This window comes from Rhincodon typus, chromosome 33 (genome assembly GCF_021869965.1).
Source record: "Rhincodon typus isolate 14 chromosome 33, sRhiTyp1.1, whole genome shotgun sequence".
Classification (NCBI taxonomy): Eukaryota; Metazoa; Chordata; class Chondrichthyes; order Orectolobiformes; family Rhincodontidae; genus Rhincodon; species Rhincodon typus.
Window position 1 is genome coordinate 27,452,580 of NC_063364.1, and position 20,796 is coordinate 27,473,375.

The window sequence follows — 20,796 nt, forward strand, 5'->3', positions numbered from 1 at the left end:
CACGTACACATGCTCTGTGTCTGCACACTGAAGATGCTGTTCATTCTGGGTTCAATGGAAGGGCATCGATTTTAAAAATTCTTGTTCCTGCTTCATCTTACATGATGTGTTTCTGTTACAGTATGTGCTTCAGAAGGTGCTGAGTCTACAGCAGTTGCTGCTTGGATTACAGGTTTGTCTTTCATGTTTATCCCCTTTTAATAGTCATTTCTAAAGCTCCTGCAATTAACGATAGCAGAGGCCACACAACACGATAATGTGCATTTGCCCCTCTGTTGTCTTCCATCTGTTCCTAGGCAGTTATAGTCATACAGCACAGAAACAGACCCTTTGGTCCAACCAGTCTATACTGACCAAGTTTCCCAAACTAAACTAGTCCCACTAGCCTGCATTTGGCCTGTACCTCTCCAATTCATGAACTTATCCAAATGTCTTTTAAATATTGTAATTGTACCTGCATCTACCACTTCCTCTGGTAGTTCATTCCACATACAAGCCATCCTGTTACCCACACCTAGTTGCCCTTGAGAAGGTGGTAGTGACCTGTCTTCTTGAACTGCTGCCGTTAGGGAAGGACTTCCAGAATTTTGACCCAACAACAGTGAAGGAACGGCGATATATTTCCAAGTCAGGAAGGTGAGTGACATGGAAGGGAACTTGCAGGTGGTGGATTTTCGATGTATCAACTGACCTTGTCCTTCAGGATGGAAGTGTTCATGGGTTTGGGCAGTGCTGAGGAAGAGGTCTTAGTGAGCTGCTGCATTGCATCTTGTAGTTGGTACACCCTGTTTTCACTGAACCAGTGGTGGAGGGTGTCAGTGCTTAAGGTAGTGGATGGGCTGCTGATCAGTTTATCCTAATTGTTGTCAAACATCCTGTACTGTGTGTTGTGGGATTTGCATTCATCCAGACAAGCGGGGAGTATTTCATCACAGTGCTGACTTTCACCTTGTCTATCAAGGATCGTCATTCCTTCACTGTCGCTGGATCAAAGTCCTGGAATTCCCTCCCTAAGGGCATTGTGGGTCTACCTACAGCACATGGATTGCAGCGGTTCAAGAAGGCAGCTCACCCCCACCTTCTCAAGGGGCAACTAGGGACGGGCAACAGGGTGGTTTATATGTGGAATGAACTACCAGAGGAAGTGGTAGATGTAGTCTTATAGCTATAGATTTTATTGTGGCTGGTCCAGTTACATTTCTGGTCAACCACAACCCCCAGAAGATGCTGATTGTGGAGGATTCATTGATGGTCATGTGGTCAAATGCCATGTGGTAACAGTTCGATTCTCCCTTGTTGGTGATGGCTATAGCCTGCCATGTGTGTGCCACAAATGTTACTTGTCACTTCCTGGCCCAATCCCAAATGTTGTACATCTCCGGATGAATGGGAGTGTGGACAGCTTCAGAAAGTGGGGGTCTACCCCCTCCCCAAGCTACTTCTGGTCTTTTACTGGAGGGAAGGTCATTAACAAAGCAGCTGAGGATGCTGTTTTCCAGTATCTACTAATGCACATTTGTGATGAGGGGCAGCTAATTGCTCCTCCCTGACCTGGGGACACTGAGACCAACAGTAGAGTTCCCTAGCTGCAGATTAGAATCAAAGTAAGGTTTTTACTGGCATATAATTCCAGCACTGCAGTAGGTGATGCATTTGCCCATTGAACTGGCAAGGGAGATTGCTCAGTGCTTAATGAAATGGATAAGGGGTGAGTTGGTCATTCCCCAGGAGCGCATGGAAGAACTTTTTCAGAGAAAGTGACCTGCAGTTGAAAAAAAGACAAGGTCAGGCTTTACTCAGTCTGGATCTCGTTTGTGTTCTGACAGTGCCCTCTGTCGTCCAACTTTAAATTAGCAGCATCTTTTCATCAGTCTATCATTATTTCCATCCAGTGCCCCCTGCAGGGGGCATTCTCACCACACATGCAAATCCTGCCATTAAAAGGCAATGTTTCTGACACAAGCAATGCGGTGATTTGATTTCAGTGGACTCCTAGGGGTAAGATCTAAAGTTATTAAACCACTGACAAAGCAACCAAAGTGCCCGTGCTGTTCACCATAGGACAAGGAGGGGACCACAGGAAACAAGCAGCAGAGGCTTGAAGGAGAGGTAGACACAATGGCTACACCACTTCCAGTTCCATCGCAGTGTGGGCACTCGGTGATGGCACCAACAGCACTGACTTCCTGTACGAGCATGTCAGCAGGCAATGCACCGTCATCTGTTCTGGTGTTGGGGTTGACTTTGAGATACCTAGCGTAGAGGCAAATCAACTTCTTATTTTAATGAAATCCAGAGAGGGACCAAGCCCCATGCTACCAGGAAAAAATGACTGTGAATTTACTGATTTGTTGTAAAGCTCCACTGGCATCATGAATGCCCTTTAGAAGAGGAAATCTGCCGTCCTTATCTGGCCTGGCAGATTTGAGCCAAACCCATAACCATGTCATTGACTCTTAACAATCCTATGCAATGGCCTAGATTAATTACTGTTAATCCAGAGACCCAGATAACGTTCTGGGACCCGGGTTCAAATGCCGCCATGGCAGATGGTGGAATTTGAATTCAATAAAAATATCTGGAATTAAGAATCGAATGGTGACCATGAACTCATTGTCGATTGTCAAAAGAAACCCATCTGGTTCACTCATGTCCTTTAGGGAAGGAAACTGCCATCCTTACCTGGTCTGTCCTACATGTGACTCCAGACCCACAGCGATGTGGTTGAGTCTCAACTGCCCTCTGGACAATTAGGGATGGGCAATAAATGCTGCCTGGCCAGCAATGCCCTCATACTGTTAATGACTGAAGATAAAAGAGTGAAGGCAGAGGCCATGTGGCCCATCAAGTCTGCACTGACTCTCTAAAGAGTGTCCCACCCAGACCCACACACCCTACCCATAATGCTGCTTTTCCCATGGCTATTCCACCTAGCCTGCACGAGGAAACCACAGTATCTAGAGGAAACCCAGGTAGACATGGACAAACTCCACACAGTCGCCTGAGGCTGGAATTGAACCTATGTCTCTGGAGTTGTAAGTCAGCGGCGCTATAACCACTGAGCCACTGTGCCTAGCAAGCTACTCAGTTTTTCCAAACTAGGAACAGCAAATGGACTAAAACTATTTAATGGCTGGATTTGAAATGATTCCTGTGCAACACAGTTTAGGCCCAACTGGGGCAGTATTTGCTGCAAAATTCACCAAACACGCAGGAATGTTGTTACATATTTTCTCCCCTCCCATTCTCAGAGGGTGTTTTTGTTGGCCGCGGTGCTCCAGCTCTACAGGCCGAAACCCCTTCAGACAGTTTCTGATGTTTGCTGCCTTTAATAATCACTTTGCCTTTGGCCCCCAACAGGCTGTCGTGGTGCAACAGGATTCATTCATCGAGGACCAGAAGCAAGCGTCGAGTGAGAGGAGTGAGCGCCTAACACGGTCGTCCTTACGACCCAGCTCCCTGATTGAGCAGGAGAAGCAGCGAAGTTTGGAGAAACACCGTCAGGAGCTGACCAACCTGAAGCGGCAGCAGGCGCAGCACCTGGAGGAGAAGAAGAAATGGGAACGGGAGTGGGAGATGAGGGAGAAGGATCTGACTGAGCGGGAGTCCAAGGTGTCGCTGCACGATGCTGAGACGGCACGGTTACAGAAGGAAGTGGAGAAGCAGAGAGAGGAGCTCCAGCTGAGGAAGGAGGAGTATCAGCAGGACCTGGAGAGACTGAGGGCTGCGCAGAAGCAGCTCGACAAGGAGAAAGAGCAGCTAAAGAGGATGGAAGAGCTGATCGCTCATCAAAGACAGAGCCGCCTGACGCACTCAGACTCCCTCAGTTCACAGGTACAAGCTTCACTCAATAATGCTATCTGAGAAACATTGGGCAGACAGTCTCCTGAACCATGATACATGAGAGGGGCCATGTAATATCCAGCCCACTGTCTCTTCCCCTTGTTTGTTGTGTGGAGCTCAGTGGCTCAGGCTTTGAGTCCCACTCCAGAGCTTGTTGGCCATGGCAGGGGACATTCATGATGTGGTTTAAACACATTGATCGCTGCCCTGTTAATCCTTCCAGCTGGTCCCCACTACACCTGCGAGGGAAAGGTGTGTGTGAAGATCCAAACAAACAGTTCTGTGTTTGAGAATTTCTGGTTATGTTAAAAGATTCCAAATCCACACAATTTGGTACAACACATACATCGGTCTGCTGCATTTGGCCTGAGTTCACTTCACTTGGGCAAACATTGGCAAAGGTCAAGCTTTACGGACTGTAATAAGATGTGACAGTGTCTGCTAGAATTGAAGGAGCTAGCAGACTGGTAAACCTAGCACTACATTTTACATTCAGCAGTTAGTTGCTGGCATCCTCACACTGAGACCTTATCCTGTTGTGGGGTCGGTTTCCATAGGTGTAGCAATGACAGCCAGCTGTAGTCCATTCACCACCATCTTCAATTCACTTATTTCTACAATCACATATCAGTAAAAACCGAAGCTGCCAAGAACTCTTCCTCTTTAAGAGTGTAGAAGCAGACCATTCAGCTCAATAGATTTATGCTGATGTTAATGACACACAAATCTCTTCCCACACTCTTTCATCTCACCCCATCAACATGTCCTTCTGTTCCTTTATTCTTCATTTGTATCCAGCTGCCCCGTAAGTGCAGTTGTGCTCATCCCCTCAATCCGCCCTATTGGCTGCAAGTTCCACATTCTGATTAATCCCAACAGTTTGTGTGGTTGGTCCATTTCTACTCACCCACCCACTACTCACTTAGGTGACTTTGCCAGCACTATTTCCCTACTCATGTCAATTATTCTCTGATTCCTGTTTTCTGTGCTTTACTGTGGCTGAGAGCAGCAGTCATTAGCAAAGGTAGTTCACTGAGGTTATTTGCGTCTAATGGTCCCTGTGTAGGAAAAATAGCTCCTCAACGCATCCAGTTTAATATTGTGCAAGATATTTGTGTGAAACTCTTAATCCATTTCCGGATAACTTCCACCATTACCACCAGTCCAGCACCTTGTTACCCTGCGACCCAAATCACATACCAGGCTCACAAGAGCATAATCTCAACAATGGTGTTGCAATTTCTTTTTAGATGCAAACATGAAACCTTTACATATTGACCACTAACCTTTGGTGAAATTCTGGTGTGATCCTAGAGACTTTCTAGAAGAAAACTAAAGCATCAAAATATTTTCACCCCTCCCCCCTCTACTAAGGACCAATCCACCTGAGCCTTAAAAGTATTCAGACGCTCTACTTTCACCACCTTTTGGGGGAAAAGAATTCCAAAGACCCACTACCTCCTCTGGGAAAGAAAATGTTCCCATTGCTATTTTAAACAGCAACACCTAGTTCTAGATTCTCTATAAGAAACACCCACTCCACATCTACCCTGTCCAGATCCCTCAGGATCTTATGTTTCAGCCAAGTCACCTCTTATTCTCAACTCCAGTGAGGCAAGCAAAGCCTGTCCAGCCTTTCCTCCTTAGACCGCTGACCCATTCCAGATATTAGTCCAGTAAACCTTTGCACTACTTCCAACATAATTATATCCTTCCTTTAAGGTGACCAGGACTATACACCGTAATCTAAATAGGATCTCCCCAGTGTCCTGTATCACTGAAGTGTAACCTCTCTCCTTTGTGTTCAATTCCGTTCACAATAAATACCAGCATTCCATTAGGTTTCACAAATACTGGCTGTCCTGCAATGATTAACATAGCTGACAGGGTAGACACAGACTCTCCAGAGGCTCTCCTCCTAGTGGAGAGCTCAGAACAAGGGAATATAACATGAAAATTAAGGGGAGGTGGTTTCGGGATGTACAAAGCATTTCATAAATTTGAAACTCGCCCAAATAAATGGTGGGGGGCCGGTTTCGGGAAACCTAAGGGTTAATTGAAACTTCAAATCTGATATTGATGCATTTTTATTAGATTGGGGAATTGAGGATTGTGGGGCCAAACTAGGTAAATGGAATTAAGATCCTGATTAACCGCGATCTAATTGAATTATTGAACAGACTCAAGGGGTTTGCATGACATCCTTCACTTTCTTTATTCCTGAGGCAAATCCTATACAGTTGAGAAGAGAATCAGATCTTTTCAAACGTACAGACGCTATGACCTGATATAAAGAAAAGACATGTAGATGAGGCAAGTAGCCGGGAAAAAGGGTGTCCAGTGACCTGGGCAAAGCCCACTTTTCTGGCCAGTGTCCAGTTACCAGGCCAAAGGGTTATCACCTTCAACCATGCATAGCAAAATCTTAGGCAGGGCAGAGATGTTGTCCTCACTTCAAGTTCCATAATTTTTAACTTTCTCGTTCCCCTATCCTAGTCTTCAGATCGAGAGGTTGTGACACCAATTGGCACTTTGACCGAGGGATCCCTAAGTTCAACGAAGCCCTCTGGCTGTAATTTATTAAACCAGGAACATTCGGACATGCACCTTACGAAGAGGGATGTGGAGACTTCTCCCAGCCCGGCTTGGAAAGACTCCGCACAAAGCAATTCCAAGAACCTCACGAGTCAACCGCGGAACACCACAAACTCAACCAGCAATCCCCTCCCACCACGGTTACTCAAGCTCGCAAAACCAAAGGAGAAGAAGTCCAAACACCGTAAGGGCAAAGGTCACCGCTCTGGGAACTTGCCACCCGAGTACAATCCAGGTGTGTTATGGCCAACATTTGGAGTTAATCTGCGGTAGGGTGTTAGGTTCACTGTTATGAGGCTGGCTCTTGGAATAGCACTTGATGTGTTGCAGGGTCAAGGACACTTATTGTTTAAAACCTTTGAGACAGCCAGTCCTAGCTGGAGTGGTCTTAGGCTCTTGGGCCTCAAGCCCCCATCTTTCATCAGATTTGGGGATTGAGAAGGCTGTTGCCAGCACAGTACATGAGTTACCAATTTTCAGGATTATCTGGGGAGTCTCCAGGACACTACAGCGAGGCAGCATACAGGAAAAAGCTTGTACATACTTCCCCTTTTATATGTCTCAGCTCATACAGTTTGGTAAGAATCAATACTTTTTGACTAGAGGTGGAAAGGTTGCTGAAGGTGCTACATTGATGCAATTCCCTACATTGAGGCAATTGTATAGAATTTTGGTTAGGTTCTCCTGGAATGTTGTGTACAGTTCTGGTTCCCATACCTGGGTATACTTGCCATAGACCAGAGTGCAATGGAGGTTCATTAGATTAATTTCTGGGATATCAGGATGGACCCATGAAGTATGATTGCGAAGAGGAAGAATAAGAGATGATGTCATTGAAAAGTACAGCATTCCACACAGGGCTCGACAGGGGTGATGCAGGAAGGGCATTTCTCCTGGTTGTAGAGGTGCAGAGAGTGGGGTGCGTAATGGAATGTCAATATCCAGATTCAGGGGGCAAATCTCAGAAAAAGGACCATGCAATTTAGGACTGAAATGAAGATGTGTTTCTCCACTCAGTGGGTGGCAAATGTTTGGAATTCTTTAGCCCCAGGGTCTTGGATACTCCATCATTGATCTCTGTCATGAACATACTCAACGGATTGCTAAGTGTTAGAGATATCAAGAGACATGGCATAGCGTGGGGGAAAAATAATGCTGAGAGAAATCAGCCATGGTCTAAATGGATTATGGAGCAAAATCAATGGCCTACTCTTAATTGTTCTTATGTTTCTTTCTGACTACCTCAGTGTACTTTACCTTCATGTGCACATGGGCCATACATGAACTATGTGTACACACATATACCCTGTGTATATCGAGCAGCGCAGTGGCTCAGTGGTTAGCACTGCTGCCTCACAGTGTCAGGGACCTGGGTTCGATTCCACCCTCAGGCAACTCTCTGTGTGGAGTTTGCACATTCTCCCTGGGTCTGTGTGGGTTTCCTCCAGGTGCTCTGGTTTCCTCCCACAGTCCAAAGATGTGTAGGTTACGTGGATTGGCCAAGCTCGATGTGGAGTTACAAGGGTGGGCTCGGTCTGGGTGGGATGCTCTTTGGAGGGTTGGTGCAGACTGAATGGCCTCTTTCCTGTGGGGATCCTATGATTCTTTATATACATATATTAAAAGTATGTTGTACGTGTAAATTATATAGATTTAAAAATCAGTTATTATAAACGGAATACATGTATTTCTTTCTGTTCTGTATTTTCACAGATGTCCTACCAACAGCAGACAGCTCAGCACTGAATAAAACGGCACCAGATAAAAAGCACCCTGCAGCTGAATTTCTGGGCAGTGAAGAGGTTTTCTACTGCTGAGCTTTCCTGCTTTACAGACTGTGTGGAGACATGGGGCTGGAAGAGGGGGAGGGACAGGACTGGAACGCCCTTCAGTCGTGTGGCTGTCTACGAGATGTGTGATATCCACACTGCCTTGCCCATTGCTCTCTGATGGTGGTATGGATTTGGACTGCATGCTGAAATAATAAAAATAGATATATATTTAGTTGGTACATCAATCTCTCTCTCTGTATAACAAAACAAATGATGGAGAAATGGTGTCCAGGAGGCAGTGCAAAGAAAAATCTGGTTGAAACCCACCTTTGCCAGGAGCTTGTTGACTGGAATTGGAAATTGATGCAGATTAAATCAGAGCAGTGAAACAAAAGTTCAATATTCTTGAAGCATTACAGTCTTCTAAAGCATTGTGTTGTCACTTGTGTTCAGCGCTGTTCTGATAAGGGAGCTTGAGTCAAATTCTTATTTCACCTTCTTCCCCCAACTGCCACCAACTAGTAACGGCTGTGTTGTCACCAGAACCTCAGTTCCTGAGGCACTTTCTTCCAGTACAACATTTTTGGGAGCATCAGCCTCTGGAATTGAAGCAGCGGATGATTCTATTTTGCACCGTTCCAACCCTGTACGAGTATTTGAATCAAAACACTTTTCTCCAGAGCCAGTCTCAACGCTCTGCTCCCCTCCTGCATTAATGCTGGCCTTGGTCATTGACCTGGAGATGGTTGGTTGGTGACGAGTGGATTTTTTAAACGTACTCCTCCAAAACTATCCAGCCATTCTTCCAGTGACTAAACAAACCACTGACTGAAACGAGAAAGAATAAGAGGATTTCAGGGCAAGAGAGATTAATTTGCCAGCTAGCTGATTCACTTCAAATTTCTGCGCCATAAATCTACATTTTGTAAATACAATTGCAGTGAGTGCAATGGTTTTTAATTTGTGCATTTCTCCCATTTGAGGGAGAGAAAGGTTCATCCCTGAGATTTTCTTTTCCTTCAAACCTGTTAATATTTAAATCTTGAGGGGTAGAAATTGTCAAATATCGGTGTAAAATTAAATTCTGAATGTAAAATGTTTTTAAAAACAAGAACTGTAAAACTACAAAGGTGGAATTACGCACGATGGTTTATACTTGATTTTTTTTTTCTTTTGCTTTAAGTTCCATTCTACTAGAGTGTTAATTGGATATTGTAATTGTCTTTATTTCGATCATCTCATAATTTTTAAAATCAATAGTGTCTTCTTTTGGCTGGCCTGCATATGTGTTGATGAGGAGACACAGTTTGGCGCAGTGTATAGGGCACTAACCTTTCACCTGGAACCTGGGTTCAGTTTCATGCCTGGACTGAAACGGGCTCCAAGATATTTGGGTCAGCAGAGAAGACTCTGATGTGGAATGAGTTTGGACAGCATTAGTCCAGTCCACACCACACAACTATCTGTAATTTGGCACTAACTATGAAATCTCACGCACAAGGTGGGGTGGGGCAATGGGGAGGGTGGGGTGGGGTCACAGGCGCAGGTAGAGAAAACGGAGAGACATCGCACTGGGGTTTTACAGGGGTACTTCAGATGTAAATCAAAGCAAACCTTGCTCTCACTTGAATGTTCACACCAGTTTCTCGAAGTGGGACAGTGTTCCACTCCGCTAACTTCACTCACTCACTGAGCACAGATTCACCCATTATCACTGAACACCGACAGTTTTCCGATACACCTCATCAAGGGACACTGGGCAGTTTCCTCAAAACCCGTTGGCTTGTTGGTGCTAACGTTTCGAGGGAGTCCATGCGTCTACAGGGATAGAGGATGCCCCTTTTGGTTCACAGTCAGAGGGATATTTTGCCATGTTTAACGAGAGAGGGACCACAAAATTGACCCCATTTACCTTTTACTTCTAACACCTCCAACTTACTACAAGGTCCCATTACAGTAACGAAGGGAAGAGCGCAGCTCAAATGAGGGACACAATGAGGTGGAGAGGAGTCACTGAGCAGTAACTGTTGGTACCTCAGATGACTTTTGACTTGTGGAGGAATTAGGAATCGATGGTCCATTTTCCTGTTAGGAATGTAGAAACAGGGCGGTGGCCATTCAGCCCATCAAACCTGGTCTGCTACAGTTAGAACATGGATGCTCTGTATCTCAACTCCACTTGATTCCTGCGCTCTTAATGTACCATTGCCTCACAAAAGTCATTGTCTTGAAATCAAGGCCCACTCCAAATGAGACAAGGTCAGCTTGAAAGGCAGCATCATCCCCTGATTGTTGTTTGTTGCTGTGTAGCACTTTAAAGGAACAAAACTTCTTGTTTTTGTTTGAAAAACCTGTACACTGTTGTCAGCTTTCTTACTGCTTTAATCAGAAGACAATCACAATTCCATGGCCTGTGCTGTATATTGTGGATTCCAAATGCACATGTCAGGGAAAGAAACAGCGTTGAGTTTTAATGCAAGATGCTATTTCCGTTATGTTTTGGACTTCCTCCTGCCCAAGAGAAAGGGGCTGCATTTTACCAAAGGCAGAATCCAAATCCAGGGAGAATACAACCACTGCACGTGGCTTTGCAAGCTTCTACCATATCCTGTGGTCCAGATTTGATTTTACAATCTTAAGAGCTGCTATTAATTTTGTAAATTTTCTTTCACCAAAACCATATGGGGTTCCCCTTCAGGTTTTTGCAATAGCTGTGGTAATTGGTGTTTATTTTAGCAGGGCAATGTGCATTGATACATTGTTGAGGCTGTCCATACATTACCAAGGGCATTACAGGCCCAACTTTACCGGAAATGTCGAGAATGAAGGTTTCTCTCGGGAAACCCATTGACAGCGAGTCTTTGTAGGCTCTGTACGCACCCTGCTTTAAAAAAAAGACCAAAATTATTTCAATGTGGTATTTCTGATCACTTTCAGGACAGAGTAATGTCTTTTGGTGGGACCCAGGTTTCATGGCCCTTGAATATCTCGTCACCTAAGTGACCATTTCTTTCTCGTCCATATCAGGGTTTAGATTGTGGACCTCTGACCATGATGGGTATCGTGCCCAATTCAGCCTTGGCTTGATCAGATATTCGTGTGTGTGCATACCCTGTACTGTTCATTGCAGGTGTCAGTGAGACACAGCAAGTGGTCTTCCTCCCACCTCACCTCCTTCCATTACTAACCTGCGACTGTTATAAAGTTTCTACCACGGTCACACCTCTGACCTCCAATACAGAGAACTATTTAGAATCTTTTTAAGGACAAATGTACTCCTCATGGTATTAGAGTAGCTCAGTGTGGCATAACAAAGATGACTGTCCTGCCTGGGACAGTCTGGGCTGTTAAGCTCCCAAGAACTTTGGAAAAGTGGGTTACCCCAACGAAATTAGGTAGTGTTTCTTATCTTGGAGGAGAAGTAACAAAACTACTCAAGTCCCTGGTTAATTTCCTAATGGCTGTGAGGATGGGAATCGGTGCTAGTCAATCCCACAAGATTTAAGTTTTTTAAGAGTTGCATGTGACTTGTGTTCTGTTGTAACAGTCATAAATCCGAGGGATTTAGTTTGTCTGTCGGTAGTCAGGAGTATAGTGTCGACCACTATATCCACATTTAAATCTGAAACTGGAAATACCCATGTTTGGATATAGTATCCAAAAAGAGTGGGATTTGTTTAATAGGTAAGATTTTCTATTAATAAGCAGGTACCCATAGATATAATTAAATCCATCTTCTCTAAAGACAGACACTTCTCAATTTACCCTCTTCCCCCTTATACCCTATCTGTATTCATTCAACACTGTTGAATATATCTGACTGTTGAAATAGGATAGACAGAAATATAACAGTGAAATATTAACCATTACAGAGAGCGCACAGAGGAATTTAACCCCAAAAGTGGTTATTTTTAAATTATTTTTACTTTTTTAATGGACATGAGATTTTATTTAAGTTTTGAAAACATTACATTTTGGAATTTTACATCCTTCAAGATCATTTGTTGAGTTAATTTTTACTGAGTGTTGAATGCAGCTCTCTGTAGTAACGTAAGCTTGGTAGATACACACCAACCTCCAGCTTCCTCTCAATCCCATCTATAACCTCGGACCATCACCCAGTTCCTAAAGGGCTAATAAACACTGAGAAGACATGAAGGTGGACGAGATTTTAATTCAGTCAGAAATTATTCACTTATAGAGTTGACATTGGGCTCATTGCGTTCCTAGAAAAAGTGACATTCCATGTAAACCCATGAATATCGGGAATGCTGTCTACTCGATGGGTTTCAAACTTCTAGATCTTTCCTAAGCCAGCAGGCACCAACCTTGCTGACAAAGACACAGAATCGCAAACCATTCACTGAGTGTTAGTTAAACTGGGTTCTGCACTTACAGCAGCCCCCTCCAATCCCAAACGACCATGCCCAGTTTCTCCACACCATATCAAGTTGCTTGATACAGACCCATCTGCCTTGTACTGAAAACATTTATGCACTAACTGAATTGTGGACGTGCTCAGGATGTCTCTCAAGCATTTTATATACCTCTCTGCTTTCGAAAAAATATTCCTGAGGATAAAAAAAATCTACTTGCACCAAGGTACACCTTGTATTTTTCTTGATTCTGTGTACAAAAAAAATTATAAGGATGAAAACCTAATTATTTTATGAATGATGTAATTAATGTATAAAAGTAAAAACTGTAAACATAGTTACATTTCAGTAACTTTGCTGTGATCGTAAGTAGCTTTTTGTAATTAAACTTTTATTTATCATTTTCCCCTTATAGATTATCAGCCAATGTAAATTTCTTTCCCCAACAATAAACATTTACACCATAAGTTTATTTCAAGGCGTTCGTGCTTTTGTTATGCCTTTTCACTCACTCTCTCAGTGACGAGGATCAATATTTAACAGCAGATGGCAGCAATGAGCTGCATCCATTCTTCCGGAAGGGACAGATTGTTTTGTTACAATTTCATATTAATGCTGTCATTTATTTTAAGAGTAAAAGATACCAAAGCAAGAGGGATATTGACTAAAACTTTACACCAACTCGTATTAGGGAGACATTTGTTTGGTTTTCTTTGCAGGATAGGCGCAGGAATGTATTGATTCCCAATTTATCAATTCCTCTATGGGCTGCCCCACCTGACCACTGGACTCACTTCCATCCCATCTTTCAGTTGGCTGGAGTGGCTATTGATGAAGAGATCCAGCATCACCTCCAGTGTGTTAGCGCAGCCTTCGGCCGCCTGATGAAAAGGGTCTTCAAGGACAACAACATCAGATTCGACACCAAGATCATGGTTTACAGAGCTGTGGTGTGTCCCACCCTCCGATATACCTCTGAGACACGGACTGTCTATAGCAGACACCTCAAGGTGCTGGAACAGTACCACCAACGCTGCCTGTGCAAAGTCCTGCGAATTCCCATGGGAAGACAGACGCACCAACGCCAGCATTCTTGACCATGCCAACATTACCCAGCATTGAGACGCTGACCTCCCTTAATTGGCTAAGATGGGCTGAGTACATCGTCCGCTTCACCGACACGAGAGTCTCCCCGAGCAGGTGCTGTATTCCCAGCGCCAGCTGGACAGAAGAATTTCTTCAGTGATACCCTCAAGGCCTCACTGGTGAAGCGCAGCATTCCCACTGACACCTGGGAATCACTGGTTCAAGACCGTCCAAGGTGGAGGAGGAGCATCCGGGAGGGTGTCGAGCATCTTAAGACTTGCTGTTGGGAAAAAGTGGAAGCCGGGTGAAAGGAGCACACCGCCACACCAATGCCCCACCCACCCATTCCTGTGACCACCTTCTGCTCCAAGTGTAACAGAGCCTGCAGTATCCGCATCAGTTTGTAAGGCACCTACAAACTCACCCTGAGACTGGAAGGGAGTCATCGTTGTCAGTGAGGGACACCGACGATGATAATACTTACAAAATCGTCTTCCAAAAATCTTCCAGCCTTAACAAAATCCTCCAGAAGGAAATTGTGTGTTAACAGCACCTCGTCATTTGGTGGGATATGAGACTTTGGAGAAATAAAGAAAAGGCGCGCATTTGCATAGAGCTCTTCATTATTTCCAAACGGGCCAAGGCATTTTGTAACACTTGTGAACGGGGAGTCCCTGTTGCAATTGTAAGGAGCACAGCAACTGATTTTGCATAGCAAGCCCCCATGAACAGCACGGTGACGATGATCTGATCTGTTCTGCCACTAGAGCAATCCAATTCAGACCCTGGGCTGTATGGAGAACTTGCCACAATAGTTCCTTTGGGTCCTTTGACAACCCCCTAAGAGGGGAGTCTTTTAAAATCCCATCCAAAGTCTGGTGACTTTGACAATGCTGTGCTCCTTCAGTGTAGCATCGAAGTATCAGACGTATTTTGGTTCTATGAAAGTACTTTTGTTTCTTTATTACCTTCTCACTCACTTCCCCAACCATGTAGAATGTGCATGGCTCTACCTGACCCCTTTGTGAAGTTGATGTATTCAAAGAAAGTGCATGAGGACCCTTTTAGTTGGTGACTTAAGCCCCGGGCCAAGCACCATTTCTTTCGAGGACAGGATCATGTTTTGCTGATGCTTCCTGCAGTTAAATAGCCTGTCAGCACCATCTAGGCTCAAATAGTCTGCCTTTAACTCAGAGCTGGGTGCTTTGGAATCACTCCATCCTGAAAGATGATGGGTCTGCGTTTTTACAGCACTGAAACCCTTCACATTCACTCAGTAACTCTCTAGTGTGGGATTGATCAGCAAGATCCCAGGCTCGTGTACCTGTCTGTGCCGAGCTTTGTTTGGGCTGTTCCCATTGGCTCCTGTTCCTGGGTTAAGAGAATGGTAATTGCACAGGACACGACCATTCAGCCCACAGTTTCTATTCCTGCTTGCTTCCAATGACACAGATGTTGGAGAAGAAAGAGATCTACTACGGCCATGATGCCTCCTCTGATGGAATAGTCTGTCAACCAGCTCTGTGCATGAAGAATGGCCACTTTGGCAGTGTAACAGGACAGCTGGAATGGTACTATCCCACATGTGCCAAATTCCATGCAGGCCAGAAATAAGGGCAGGAGTTTGATGTATAAATCTGTTTTTGACAATTATTGGCAAGTGATTAACCTCCTGTGTGGCTCTTTCTATTTTCTGCTGATGATTCTTGCTTAGTCACCAGTGTTTACTGAAAGTCACAAACAGCAGAAGCTCGGAGTGCTGATGGTTCAGTAACTAATCTACCCATTGATTGTTACCAAGGATAATTATCGGGGAGAATGAAAAAGCTCACATGGCTGGTTAATTATTGGACGCAGAGCACCCGCTGCAACAATAGGTGAGTTTGCAAACTGTTTGTGCTGAGAGTTTCACAGAAAGACGAGGATAATACAAGTCAACAAAAAGAATGCCTGATAATCATTTTGTTTCAAACCCAGCCTGTTTTTATGTGGGTGGGCTTTTCGGCACCTTCTGTTGGAGAAATTTCCAACCTGGACATTATTCAAAGCAATGCCCAGTCTGGCTTTGTGACATTCCCAGATCCAAGTACTGATGTTCAGTCACTTCCAAAGAACTGCTTTTAGTCTCTAAGTCCCCTCGGGTTTAAGGAATGGGTAGACTTTGGCCAGATTTGCTTCTGTCATTCCTGATCCACTAAGTCTTTGCAAGAGTCACGTAGTATTATGGCACTAACAGGTCTATTTGATCCATCAAGCTCACACCAGATCTCTGGAAAACCGTCCTTTCCCCTCCAACACCATCCATATAATTCTGCAAATTTATTTCCTCTCAATTGCCCATCTAATTTTCCTTTGAATTGATTGATCATCTCTGCTTCCACTAGTCTCTCAGGCAGTGAGTTCATTACTACTGACCATGTAAAAATATAATCCTTCCTCTCATGACCCCAGCAATCTTACACAAAAACCTGACTACCTTGCTGCCTAGTCCCTGCAGCATCAGCTAATCGTTACAGCTTTCCTTTAAACTAAAAACCAAAGAACTGCAGGCGCTGGAAATCAGAAACAAAAACAGAAATTGCTGAAAAAGCTCAGCAAATCCAACTGTGCAAAACTCCCTCTGTACTGGTCCTGTGACAATTTGCTGCTCCCTCAGTACTACCCTCTGACAATGCAGCATTCCTTCAGATAAACAATCTTACAGTACTGCATTCCCTCAGTACTGACCCTCTGACAGTGCAGAATTCCCACAGTACAGACCCTCTGACAGTGCGGCACTCCCTCGGTACTGACCCTCTGAAAGTGTCCTCTCCCTCAGTACTGACTCTCTGACAGCACAGCATTCCCTGAGTACTGAGTGCGTCTTTACTGAGGATTAAACTGCAAATCTCTAGATGTAAACAGGTAAATCTATATTTAGTAGAGCGTGGTTTGACTAAGGTATAATCTGCACTGAGATGTAAAGAATAACTAGCATACCACGGACATAAAGGTAATGTAATACTGGACCGGTGCTAACATGTTAAAACAAGGCTTTGTGCCTTTGAATGATACAATCATTCTGTAAATTATTTTTCATTCCTTCAAGGTCTAATGTTATGCTGCATCGCCAAAGAACCCCAAAAATTCACCTGGACCTGTTGATAACTGCACAATTCTAAACCATGAAACTCAGGTGATGAATAAGACAAGTTATCTCGCACTTCTCTATATTAAATTCCATCTGCTCCTGTCTGTCCATATGGAGTGGAGCATTGGACAGACAGCAGTTGGAGTGTGCCACAGCCACAATACTTTCCTCTATCTCTTGTTAGTAATAGTCAATATATCTAATGTCATGACTATACAATTACTTTTATTTCTTTATTCATTAACAGGATGAGGGTGTCACTGGCTAGGCAGCATTTATTGCTGCTGCAATATTTATTGCACATCCCTAATTGCCCAGAGTCAACCGCGTTGCTGTGGATCTGAAATCACATGTAGGCCAGACCAGGTAAGGATGGCAGTTTCCTTCCCTAAAGGACATCAGTGAACCAGGTGGGTTTTTCCTGACAATCAACAATGGATTCACGGTCATTGTTAGATTCTTAATTCCAGATATTTTATTGAATTCAAATTCCACCATTTGCCGTGGTAGGATTCAAACCTGGGTCCCCAGAACATTGTCTGGGTCTCTAGATTAACGATCCAGTGATAATACCACTAGACCATCACCTTCCCAAGATGTAATAGTGTTGAGATGTAATAAACTGTATCTTGTTATCTCAGACAACAGCCTTTTCTGCTGATATTTATTTGTGGTCCATCCTCCACCAAAGACTACTGCACAACTGCAGAGTCAGTGGAGATGATGGCCCAGTTGTATTATCACTAGACTATTGATCCAGAGGCTCAGATAATGTTGTGGGGACCAGGGTTCAAATCCTGTCATTGCAGATGGTGGAATTTGAATTCAATTTCTTTTAAAAATCTGGAATTAAGAGTCTAATGGTGACCAGAAATCAATTCTTGGGGGGAAAGCCCATCTGATTTGCTAATGCCCTTCTGGCCTACATGTGACTCCAGCCCCACAGCAATGTAGTTGACTCTTAACAATTAGAAACGCGCAATGAATGCTGGTCCAGCCAACGATGCTCATGTCCTGTGAATAAATAAAAAATTCACATGTTAGAATAACATTGGAAGGAGGGTTGGTGACAGCACTCTATACTAACAACAAACCTCCCCCCGCTTCCGCCCCCAAGTGGTTGATACACAGGCAACATGCCATGTTACAACATGAAACCCTCCCAGGCCATGTACAACACAGTTTGGGTGCAGAGTAAAGGTCCTACTACTCCAGTCTCAATAAAGATCTCACTACTCCTGTCTGGAATGAGTGCCTCTTCCAACTGCTTTTTCTCACTTCACTGGCTGAACTAGGAATATCAATTAGTCTGTCAGAAAACCCCTGCTCTTCTTTGAAATTTGCCCTGTGGGAGTTTGGACAATAACCTGAAGAGATAAAGCAGGGTGTCTTCAGATAAACTTCTTCTCTCCTACTTCTCTCCTGCCTATCTCCCTCTCATCCCCGCCTCCTTGATCTGTTTGTCTTCTGCCCCACTTATTCGCCCCTCCCACCTCACTGACCAATCCTCACACTGCCTACCTGCACTCACCTATCACTATCCCACCTACCTTCCCCAGTCTCACCCTTCCTTTCTCTATTTATTTCAGAGCCCCCTTCCCCTCCCCCATTTCTGAGGAAGGGTCCCGACCCAAAACGTCAGCTATCCTGCTCCTCTGATGCTGCCTGGTCTGCTGTGGTCCTCCAGTTCCACACTGTGTTATCTCAGACTCCAGCATCTGCAGTTCTTACTATCTCGCAGGGTGTCTCAGCCATGTCACTCACAGGATGGTAGCTGCACTGTATCAACACTGTATCTAAACACTGTCTAAGCAAAAGTATGATAGTGAATGCTGTCTGTCCATGGATCATTATCCTAGTGGTTGAATAAGTGTCTCTTCTACAGTCAGGACTTTCCTCAATACAAAATCAAGTCATAACAAAGAGTTTTGCAAGCGACAGATACAAATCCTCACCTATCGGTGTAACAAAGAGCCTTGCCTTGTGCTGTTTATACTAGTCCTTCTAATTAACTTTAAGTACACTTTATTGGCACAGATTCTGTTGACCAAGCTCCCAATCTGAATTGTGCTAACTTTTCATTTATGCTTCTGAAGTTCTGTCAAGATTGGTAAGCTTCCAAAAAACTCACAAGATATTGCGGTTACGGTGCTATTAACAACCTCAAAGCTCACATTCAGGGAAAAATGATAAAGCAAATGTCTCGTTATCACCTTGATCAAGTGGCATCATAACAGTGATCACGGTCAAAGATCCAGGTGCCAGTATGGAGGAAATCTTAAATCCGGCTTCCAGAGGTTTCAGTGTCAGAGCTTGAGAGCACTCGGGTCAAAGTTCAGGAAATAAGATCTCGGATGGTGATTTTATCCAATGAGAAGATATAGGGGACTTCCTTTGATTGCAAAGAATCAAAGATCAGGAACTGAGGTGTCTGAGATCAAACAGGGAACAGGAGATTAAGTCCCAGAGCTGTGAAATTTAAGAAAATTCCACCGTCAAAGGGCGTGGGGACAAAGCCAGGAAACCTCCAAATCAACATAATGCCTCACTTTTCTTCATTTATTTATTTTACATGATGCAGAGTGGGCCCATTTTCCTTTTTTTGTATCCTATTTAACACCTTTTTACAACTCTATCACTCCCAGCATTGGCACTCCCTTTGTCATTTGCTCTGGGCATCTCACAATTTGTTCTATTCTGTTCCTCCCCCAGCCCTGCCTGCAGCATACAAACCACCACTTAACGACACCTGTCCGTTCTGAAGAAACCTCATACCAGGCTCAAAACATCAATTCTGTTGCACTCTCTTCATAGATGCTGCCAGACCTGCTGAGCCTCTCCAGCACTTACTGTTTTATTTCAGATTTCTGGCATCTACAACATTTTGCTTTTAAACTGAAGGTTGAAGGGACTTCCTTTGTTCTATGCATTCATTTCTCATCCGCAAAATGATTGTATTTGGTGTAAATCAACAACAAAATAGCTGCCCAGTGCCGTTACCTTGTGCCACAGGTTGGTATTAAGTGCATTTTGTTCCATTTCCCAAAGGTGCTGAGTCCTGTTGCTGTATAATTCCATTTGTGGTTGGTTCACCGAAGACCTCTGTCTAGCACTGTATCTGTGTCTGCAGATTATTTGTTTGGGGAATGTGTTTCTTATCGTCATTCAGCATCAACACAGAGTAGGTTGATTCTACTTTGAGTGAACATATTTCTGTAGGTTTAATCACATAGGAATGTAGGAAACAGGAGCAGGAATAGGCCATTCAGCCCATCAAGCCTGATCCACCATTCCATTCGATCACAGCTGATTGTCTACGTCAACCCCATTGTCCCACCTATCCCCATATCTTTTGATATCTAAAAATCTGTTAATCTAAATGACCTCCTAACTTCACCCATCCAGCCTGTCAAACAGCCAATTTTCACCCAACTCCAATGTTTCAGTTAGTGGCACAGTGGTGCATTGGTAATGTCAATATATATGTAATCCAGTCTAAAGTTCCTAATCCTATCACCATAGATGCTGAAGTTTGAACTTTTTTAAAGGAAAATTTGGCATTAAGCTAGTCAGTTAGTGACTATGTAACTACATCAATTGTTGTTAAAAATGCCCATTAGGGAAAGAAATCAGCCATCGGTACCTAAGTCCCATATCCAACTCCTTGAAACCATACAATGTTTTGACCTCAACTGCTTTCTGTGGTAGTGAATTCCATACTCTCTGGGTGAAGAAATTTCTCCTCATTTCAATCCTAAGTGGTGGAGGTGAGCAATCTACTTGATCAGCTGCACTCCATGTTCTGCTAGACAGGCAATTCCAGGATTATGACCGAGTGATGAGGAAGGAATCGTGATCTTTTTCCACGTTGGGATGGTTGTTTTCCTTTGCACCAGCTGCCCTTCATCTTTTGCGTCTTTGCAGATTGTGGATTTGGGCGATGGTGTTTTTCTGGTGTGGTCCAGTTCCTGTAGATACTGCACACACAAGCTTC

General features: G+C 44.0%; 1 protein-coding gene across 1 annotated transcript in view; it reads left to right on the top strand.

The window, feature by feature from the left end:
* Positions 1 to 13,058, top strand: part of akap13 (A-kinase anchoring protein 13) — a 45,993-nt gene extending 32,935 nt beyond the window's left edge. The window contains exons 13-16 of the mRNA XM_048615751.1: positions 122 to 172; positions 3,361 to 3,834; positions 6,340 to 6,673; positions 8,152 to 13,058. Coding sequence (XP_048471708.1) covers positions 122 to 172; positions 3,361 to 3,834; positions 6,340 to 6,673; positions 8,152 to 8,255 — 963 coding nt within the window. The 3' untranslated portion in view covers positions 8,256 to 13,058. The remainder of the gene's footprint in view (positions 1 to 121; positions 173 to 3,360; positions 3,835 to 6,339; positions 6,674 to 8,151) is intronic.
* The last annotated feature ends 7,738 nt before the right edge of the window (positions 13,059 to 20,796 follow it).